This window comes from Leuresthes tenuis, unplaced genomic scaffold, assembly GCF_036924035.1.
Source record: "Leuresthes tenuis unplaced genomic scaffold, fLeuTen1.0.hap1 SCAF_9, whole genome shotgun sequence".
NCBI lineage: Eukaryota > Metazoa > Chordata > Actinopteri > Atheriniformes > Atherinopsidae > Leuresthes > Leuresthes tenuis.
This window is the reverse complement of record NW_027325363.1, coordinates 31,437,224-31,446,991: the sequence shown is the minus strand read 5'-3', so window position 1 is coordinate 31,446,991 and position 9,768 is coordinate 31,437,224. Positions and strand designations below refer to the sequence as shown.

The window sequence follows — 9,768 nt, the reverse complement described above, 5'->3', positions numbered from 1 at the left end:
ATCATGCATGTCTCGCTGTTCTCTAATTAATGAGACGGATATGTCCCTTAGGTGCGTTTCTGTGTGCGTCGCCAAAACCCGACTAAATAAGTTTTTACGAGCCTCTGAAATGATGAGGGTACAATCAATTACTTCACAAGTTGGGGTCGAACTAGAAAAAGACGCGAATGCTTAAGATGAGCATTGACCAGCACCCTAACCCTCATAAATCACAGTCCACTCAACGGCCCAGTTTTCTTGAGGAACTAACTTGTGTCTTTGTGGTCTACTGCAGGAAATAAGCTAGCAGTGTGTTTCATTGTGATGTACATGATTTATTTTTAATCCAACTGTATCTTTGGCGATCAGCTGTACGGTACCGGAAGCCTATGATATTGTAAAACGTATGAACTGTATATATCTATTTGTATGTATACACATACATGCTGCTAATAAGTGGCGCAGCATTAAAACTACGTCTTTACCATGTAAATCAACGCAAAGTCCCCATTGGAGCTCACAAACTGCAAACTCGGCGGTGCTCGTGCTCTTAGCCCTTCCCTGCGTCTCTCCATCACGAATAGAAGACTTGTGCTCACGTACCCTGGCTGCGCGTCCCCTTTCAGTTGAAAAGAGGATGCAATACATAATTCAGTTACAGCTAGGGGACACCACAGTCTCGCCCCTCCTGTAAAGTCCAGCTCTCGGAAGCCCGTGGATCGACACGCTGAGGTGGCTGCCTTCTGCTGCTGAGCGAGCGGTGATTCAACCTTTGAGGAGGACGAAGGCTGTGTTGCTGCAGGTAATTAATGACTTCCTACGGCCGATAAAGGACGGGGCAGAGCGAGGAACGGTGATTTGTAGGGTAAACATTTCAGTGCCCTGCCTCGTACAGCACTTCATCCGACGGGCCGCCTGCTCCTCCTCTAGCCCGGGACAGAGGGCTTTGTTTTAGGGAATAACACAGTGAAGAACCACAGGGTACTTCTGCTATGTAAGTCTAATATTTTGAAGTTGTGTCCGGGATAGGAAGCTGCGATGGGCCGCGGTCCGCACTGTAGCCTAAATCGGGTATTCTACACCCTGACTTTTGTGTCCATGTTGTGCGGCCATGCTGCAGGCAGCATCCTGCGAGCTGTTCCTGACCTGAGCTTCAGTTGCTGGGACTGCTTTTTTTAAAGCAGAAAACTACCACAGCGTCGCCTGAATATTTTACAGTATTGTTTGTACCCTGCTCTCATTCACTTTTGTGTGATTTATTTATCTATTTTTTTCACCATCAGTTTAGTTTCGTATTTATGTTCCTTGCAACTTTACCCAAAACTGACAAGGCATTACAAGGATGTGATCAGCTGCTGATACTTTAATGAGCAAGTATCTAAAACATTAAATCAAAGCTGCCTCTGCTTGCTTTGTGGGATCGACATCTTTATTATACAATTCACACTGAGGTAGCACCATGGGTACCAAGCAAACCAAAGGCCAGGAACCTCGAGGAGCCAGTCCTCAACACAGCTGGAAGCGGACCCCCACCAAGGAGAGGGGAGACATCCTGGCCTCCATTATGCTGAAGTCAGGAGACCGGCAGAGCCGCGGCGGGACGCCACCGCCTCCCTACCAGCGCCGTATTGGAATGATCCAGGAGATGATGCTAATGGCCAGGCAGGGCAAGCAGGACGAGGCCATGGAGATGCTGAAGACACTCCGACAGGTAGCTGCTGTTTGTGTGTGTGAATGTTAATGAGTTAGTAAACCCTTTAGGAGTCACAGTACCGCTCATCTCTGCTTGCTTTTATTGTCTATTTGCACTATCCTTTACTTTAATACTGTTAATGCCAGTGGTGATGCCAGTGGTGATGTTGAAACAAAAGCCAAACTCACTGACTCAATGACTGTCTTTATGCCTCCTTCCTCCCTTCCTGTATGGCTGGTCCTGTTATGCTAAGACTTGTTGTGCTACACAGCTACAGTGTGGATAATGTTATGCAGTCTTTCTCTGTCTCTTAAGACATTAGCAGTGCTTTGCTGGCTGCTGCTGTTGCCACAGATAGAAGGAAATGGCTAACGGACTACAAGAATCTGGTGTGGTGAGACACAAAAGGAAGGTGGGAGAATGAAAATGCTACCAGTTAGGTTGGAGGAGTTGGAGAGTGACAAAGAAATGGGGGATAGAGTGTCTGTGCTAGCAGTGAAATGATCAAATGTCAGTGTGATTATATGTTTGATATTGTGATAAGAAGAAAAAGAATAAAAGCTGAAGAAGATGGTGAGGAAAGAGACAGCACTGCATTGAAACTATATGCATTAAGTGTTCACTTTTGACCTCCTTCAATTAAACCAGCAAGCCTAAACACATAAAGCTTTCACACCATCTAGTTTGGGCTTTAGAGATTTCCATCATCTCCTTTCTGTAACCATTTACTGATCAACCCTATTTTCATTATGAATCCTGTTTTAATGGCAGGCAGTGGAGCAAAACAACGTTGATACAGAGGCACTTTTCCAGACACATCTTTGAGGGATAACCATCTCTGTTGATGCTTGATGAGGGCAGGACACCCCAGAGGAGGAGAATTACTCTTTCCAGTTAGGGAAGTTACACACTCGTAACGAGCCAGTGCAGTTAAAGTCCTCGCCACTAACCACGATTCTGAAGGAAGAACTGTTGCACGATGACTTACTGTCAAACTGAAATTATGTAACTTTATTCACAGTTACTTTTCACATGAACGCTGGGAGGATACGTATGCGCCTTATCTGAAATTACAAACAGCACAATTTCTTTTTTTTGATTGAGAACATGTTATAACTGACCTCTCTCTTTGTTCTGCTATAAGGACAATGAAGGTATTCTATTCTATTGAAATGACACCAATAAATCCGACATTTGGATTCTTTTTGAATACATGGTATTGACCCACACAAGTATTGATAACAGCTATAGCTATATGATAATCTTGATATTATCCATCCATGCATTTTCTATACCTGCTTAATCCGGCTGTTGGGTCGCCGGGGGGCTGGACCCCAGCGGTCATTGGGTGAGAGCTGGGGGAAAACCCTTGACAGGTCGCCAATGTTAATATTATTATCATTATTGTTATCATTATTATTTTTATCGTTATAATCCATCCTCCATACCCACTTAATCCTGTTGAGCGTTGCAGGGGGAGCTGGAGCATATCTCAGCTGCCATTAGACGAGAGGTCGGGTACAACTCACTTAACAGCCTATCTCGGTTACCATTGAGATACAGGGAGATCCTCCAGGGAGCTTAAATATGGCATCATAGAAGTGATTTGACATATACTTCTTTCATAAAAGACAAATTGATAGGTTAGTACAATGAAAATAACCCAGGAAGTTAAAAAAAAGAATAAGTTATATTAACTAAATCCAACAGATATCTCTTCCATAAAACTGTATAAACTAACAACAGGTGTCCCTCAGGGTACTTCTTGAAATAGCCATGATCTGCACATACCCTCGTAACTTTCACACTGCACCTCATGCAGAAGAGTTCAGTCTTCTTGTGTCATTGTGGGATGGAAAGTGATCGTATGTAATTCCCAAAATGGTCAATTTAGCCTTTAGAGGAATGGTGAAATTGTGTAGCTTGACACATAGTTGAAACAAATATAATGAACATATAGTATCATAGACGCTTGGTCAAATTAAGATTTAGGACTGACCCACAGATATTCTCTCAAATGACTCATAATTTCGCCTCTACAAATAGACATCATGGAATTATTAGAATACAGGAGTGTATTCTTTTTTGTGCTGTGGTCAGAATTTTTTATGTATACAGTGCATTCATTTTAACCTTGTTATTGAATATACAGGTAGATATTTCACAAAGTATATTGTGAAAGGTCATAATTTTAGACACCTCCATGAACCAGGAAATGCAGACAGAGTTGTTTTCATTTAGCCTTTGCAGACCTATTTCCAGATGTTTTCCTACATTTGCTACTTCAGAAAGCTTAGGCTGAGATATCGTTTGACTTTGAACCTATTGCAGTTAGCAACGGGACACTTTGAATAGCTTTTAATGGACATGATGATTAAAGAGTAGAACTTGGTCAGCTAAATGGAACATGCACATCATTTACCATATGAATTATAGCTTTGCATATCAAATGAGGCTGTATTGCTCGACGATATCTCGCTGTTCTTTTATAGCCATGATCAGTCTATCTAGTTTACTGTACCAATGTGGCTGCACCCTTCCTCGACTTGGAAGAGGTTTTATCAGCTGGAATAGTCGGCCACACCTGTATGGTTGTACCAGGCTTTAAAAGGGACATTCAGTTCCTGAATTAAACACATGGACAACCAGAATAGGTTTCTCTGATTTCTGTAACAAAAACATTTCTTTACTAAAAAATAATTACATGTTAGAAGAATCCCCATCATACCCTAGGTAGATTACACTGTCTGGCAACTGTGGGGTTTTTATTGAATGTCAATATCTGCTTCATTAATGAATCTTCCTGCTCTAGATGCTCTTACCTTTAGTTTATGAAAGAGCCTGCACTTGAACTGTTGCGTTTGCCAGATCTGTCTCTTTGTTCATGTTCAGCTGGGTTCAGGCCACCACTTTGATGTTGACCGCTCTAATTAGTCAGAATGTTGCTCTCTAATGAAAGAAAAGTCCAGACCATTTTTCTTTTGGCATTAATTGCTGTGAGCGTGTCCTTACATACTGAACATAGAATACCCCTAAGCATTAATAAAAATTTACTGTGGTTTTGTTTTGTCCATGTCATTTGTATTTCACGAGGGGGCTTTTGTTAGTAATGTACTACCATCCCTGAGGGTTAATTGAACTTATGAAGAGTTAAAAATACATAAATGATAAGAAAGAACTTGGCTTGATTGTGTTCCACTTCTTTAAAACTCTTTACCACTGCAGGTCATGTCTTCAGGCACACACATGTTTGTTTTTTATCTCTGTGGCAATGGAAACAATGCATTCCCTAGCCCCTCACCCTTAACTCAGTCATCACAACTGAATGCTCTTATCCAACCAAGTCTTTACCCTCAAAAACGACTTTGTACAAAATTGCAGTGCGTACATAGGAACTCTCCATTAACTGGTGTCCAGTCAGGTTTTTGTTCCCCCATCATGACAGTAAAAACAGTTACAAACATTCCACACACACGCTCTGTAGATATGTTTAACTGCTAGCTGGATGAACTCCAGCATGGGAGGGTTCAGATTTGAGGAAGATGGAATGTTAATTTCCATTTGTCGTTTATCATATTGTGATAAGGTTTTGAGGTGCTACACAAACAGATAAACCCAACAGAGTCTGTGCCTCTGACTAACCCTGTTTTCTTCAAAGAGACCAGACTCCACTAACTGCTTTTTACCTAACAGAATGCAAGAGTTGCAGGTTGACCACTTGGTGACGTGTTAAATAAGTTTCCACATAGCCTGTAACATAGAAATCTGTATCATTAGAATTATATTGATAGCCAATGTCAATAAAATCACATTTTATTTGATGACAGTTAGAGTACTGTCCTTAGGTGTTTTTGATGTAGTGACCTCAGTTCAGCTTTGACAGTATTGCTCACAACACTGTTTTATCTGATCATATTAGCTGATATAATCTTTTTGCTGTGTTGACACTAAACTTTACAATTATCAACTTGTCCTCTCCTTCTGGAGCATAGTGTGAAGAAAACCAACTGGAGAGTGTAGTTTTAGTATAATAGCACAGCGAAACAGACCTGGCATCAGTTGACCAGCGTAAAGTGAAACGTGTACATGATATTATTCTAAAGTATACTCCACTTGAAAATTGTAAACAAACGTTCCACAATCTGTTAACTGTGGCTTGTAGGCCAACTCTCCAAGTTAAAGGTGAAGTTGATAGGTTTCCGCTGCACAATATCAGCAATTACAAGTGGAATACAGAGAGGTATTAAAAAACAAAGAATCAACTTGGCCACAGCACTGTGATGTTCTGCTTGTTTTTTATGTCATCTGCCGAATTAAGAACTGGAATTTGGTGACTCTGTTCCACTATCCTAGTAGCAGCTAACTGATTCACGTATCCAGGGTTCTCCCCAGCCCTCATGCTTTATATTCAAATTTAAGCACCCCAGTTGTTGAACTGTTGGCTGGGAATTTGTCCATGTGGTCTACTAAGAGAGCTCACCTGTGTTACTTGTCAGCGCTGTGTGACATCATCAGTTGTTGCCAAGCTACCAAAACAACACCTGTCCACTCAAAGGAATTTCAGTCACACCGCTCTTTGTGCGACACTTCAACTTTCTTGTTTTTAATAGTAGTGTGGCAAGGAGCGGAGTAGTATAAGGAGTTTTAGGGCCAACAACGCCACTTGGGGACCTGCGCCTCAAGATATGACAACTAGAGTACAAATACTATGGACACAGGGTCATGACTGAGGAGGCAGAGACAGTATAGTATATAGGCAGAGACAGTATAGTGAATAAAACAAATCTGTTTATTGAAAATGTATATGAATAAAGCAAAAGTAAAACTGCTGCTGCAGAGAAAGAAATGAGAAAAGAGTAAAACACAAGATACGTTTAGAAAATAATTTTTATTAACAAAAAGGTCGACTATAACAATGCTAAAATCCAAATAACAACAGAAAACTAAAATCAGTGGGCTGGAGCCTCAGTGGGAGGCATACTACTGTGTGTGTGTGTCCCTCTTTCTTTACCTGGGGTGCAACACTACAAACAAAAGAAACCACTACAACCACACAAGAAGTGCCACAGTGTCTATCATGCAAAATCAGAAGTGAGGTCCTCACCACGGTGCCTGGCCTCCCACCTGATGACAACCAGGCCGCACTGTAGCTCAAAAAGGAACAACAAACAAAGAGGGTTAACAAAACCAGCAACTTAATCCATAATCAAACTATATTACAAATGTAAATGGAACAAAAATATACTTAAACTAACCAAACTGAATGAACAAAGAACTACACAAAACAGAATGAAACAAACCAAAACTGTATAACAGAACTACACAAAACAGCACAGCAGCAAGTAAACTTAGAAGACAAAACAACACATGTTAGTGAGAAGGAAGATATCATCACACACACACACACACACACGATGGGATGGGGTGAGGTGGGGAACTTATATAGACACACCACACAACATGGGGAGGAGCTATGGGAGGTGCTAAAGAGGTGGCTACCTGAGTTGCATTACACAACTCTTAGGTCCACTACAGTAGCATATCTTTAATCATCTACAGCGATATGATTTCCCTTCGAGGATTAATAAAGTGTTATTGCTTTGGATTGAATAGAATTTTGTGATTAAGGAGGAATTAGTCCTCATCAGAAATTAGTCTAATTCTGATTTAAACCTGAGGTTTTTTTATCAGAGTCTTGTAAATGCTAGATGGAACAATGCCACAGTCAGACTTCTAATACTCATCTTCCCAGGATTTCAGCTCTTTAATCAGATCATGCTTCCAATCAGTGAGCTGGTCTCTCATCTCTTCCATAATTTCTTTCTTGAGCTCGTGCTTCCAATCAGTCTGTGAACGCGATCTGGGGTAGTTAGACCCACCTACTGCAGCACATACAACCTCCGGCCATTTGGTGCCTTGTTGTTCCCCCTCCAATAACAAAGCCTCTTGCTGTATTTGGGCAAAAGTGGCATCAGGGTTATGACGGGCAAACATTTTCAGAGCTTGGAGTAGAGGCCCTCCCTCAAGGCCTAACAAAAACTGATCTTTGAGGTGAGAGTCAGTGGGGGCCTCATTTGGGTCGTTCTGACGCAGTGCACAATAAAGTTCTTTTAGCCGCAACAAATATGCTTGCACTGGCTCATCTGATTTTTGAACACATCCAAAAAATAATGCCCTTCTCACCGACAACGGGACCTTCTCTACATAAAGGGCATCTAATACAATAAAAATCCTAGCAGCTCTCTCACGATCCCCCTGATCTAAAACATCAACTTGTCGTTTTGCCTCCCCACTCAATGCCCCCAACAAAACTGCAACTTTTTGCACTTCCTTTAACTCTTGTACTTCTAAAATGCCCTTAATTTGTGCTTTCCAGTCCTGGTATTTCACATCTCCCCCAGACCCGTGAAATTTCGGCACCCAAGGGGCACCAGGATAAATTGGCATCATCATCATATTAAACTGTGGATATTCAAGTACCGCTCACAAAATCGTAGTCCTGCCGACAACGCCAAATGTCACGGGGAGACAGGGGTGGTCGTTTACTTACAATAATTCACAACAAACTACCAACCACCCCTCTCCACCGATTGTAGTTCCTCCTTAAGACTACGAATGTGAGCGGTACTGACGAGCCACAACGGAAACGCACAATTTAAGGAACATTTATTATTAAAACAATGTCCTTAAAAAAGAGCTGGGATCCCTCTCTTTTAAAACATAAAAACACAATTAAAACCTTTACTAAAAATACAGAGTTCGTGCGACCATTGGTTAAGCTTTTGTCCTTGCCACGTCAGTTAATCCCATTTCCTGGCTTTTCAACCCAGCTGGTCCCTGGTGCTCCGAGCTGGTCCCCACAACAACTTCACACGGACCTAAAACACAAGAAAATGGCCGGCAGTCTACTGAACGAATTTAAAATGGTCACTCTCCCATCTCGGATTAGACCTCAACCAGTGGCTAACAGTGCATTTCAGTCAGGGACTCACAGCTTTCGGGCAGAAGCTCCTACTTCTGCCATTTGTACGACCTAGAGCCTCCAATGCACTGTTCCTTGGTGTCCGATCGTCCCTTCGAGATCCCTGCCGCCGGTGTTTCTGTTCGGTCCGCGTCTACTTCCACAACAAAAGGCTCTGCTCATCCGGCCACCTGTCCTGCTTTTACAATCAGTCTATGAGCGTGGTCCCACAGCCGATTGGTTGACGCAGCTCCTGGTCAATGGGTGCATTCACTGCCTGAAATTCTATTTCTTGTTCCCATCATGCATGCAATACTCAACTATATGTATAATAACCACACAATTAGAAATGATAGAAATCCAAAACAAAAAGGAAATGAATAAATAAACATGCAACTAAACCAAATACACAGCACATAACAGAACCAAAATATCACAAGCAGTGTATGACATATAAACTAGGCTTATACCTACTGATTGGCTCAGGAGGCTGTTATCAACCATTTCTATCAGTGGGTCAGTAGGGGGAGCATTACCGGAGCCCCTTCATGGCAAGGGCGCACCAAAAAACAGAAAAAGTACAGAAGAAGAGTAAACATCAATTTTTTTTAAAAGGAAAAAGTGTTTTAGCATGTTCAGTCTTTATGACATGAACACATCAGTTGTCATTATTCAGTCCCATTAAAGTGATTGCCACTACAATAATGATAACTTTTATATAGCATTTTATAGCGCCATTCAAGGTATCAAATTATGGTTTATAGTTGGTGTACGTCCTAGCGATAGTTTTTTGTATCAGGTTGCCAGATCTCGCAGTCTTTTACGTTTAGCTTACCTGTAGTATATTGTAGCAGTGTGGTTGTTGACCTAATAGAGGCGGACTGGTCACGTAATGCATAAAAACTGCAGGTAGTAGTGGCAACGACTCCTAGCTGGTTAAATAGCTACTTACCCAAAAACATGACTCCTATTTATGTACGTATGAATCATTTAGATTTCACATTTTGAATGTGTTAGCAAACGACTTTTCATATCACATCGACTGGTTGTCGACTTAAGCAGACGTATACATATAGTATATCTATGTCAGTTACCAGGGAACAGACGCAGGGTCTTCTTGGATTCTGAGAGGGTT

At 41.6% G+C, this 9,768-nt stretch overlaps 1 protein-coding gene across 3 annotated transcripts in view; it reads left to right on the top strand.

Moving 5' to 3' along the window:
* Nucleotides 1-569: 569 nt before the first annotated feature.
* lrrc75a (leucine rich repeat containing 75A) overlaps nt 570-9,768 on the top strand; it is a 133,622-nt gene continuing 124,423 nt past the window's right edge. For all 3 annotated transcript variants that reach the window (XR_011917159.1, XR_011917160.1, XM_072393083.1), the window contains exon 1: nt 570-1,690. Coding sequence is in view for 1 of the 3 variants with exons in the window: in XM_072393083.1 (XP_072249184.1) it covers nt 1,439-1,690 (252 nt within the window). In the remaining 2 variants the exon portion in view is untranslated. The remainder of the gene's footprint in view (nt 1,691-9,768) is intronic.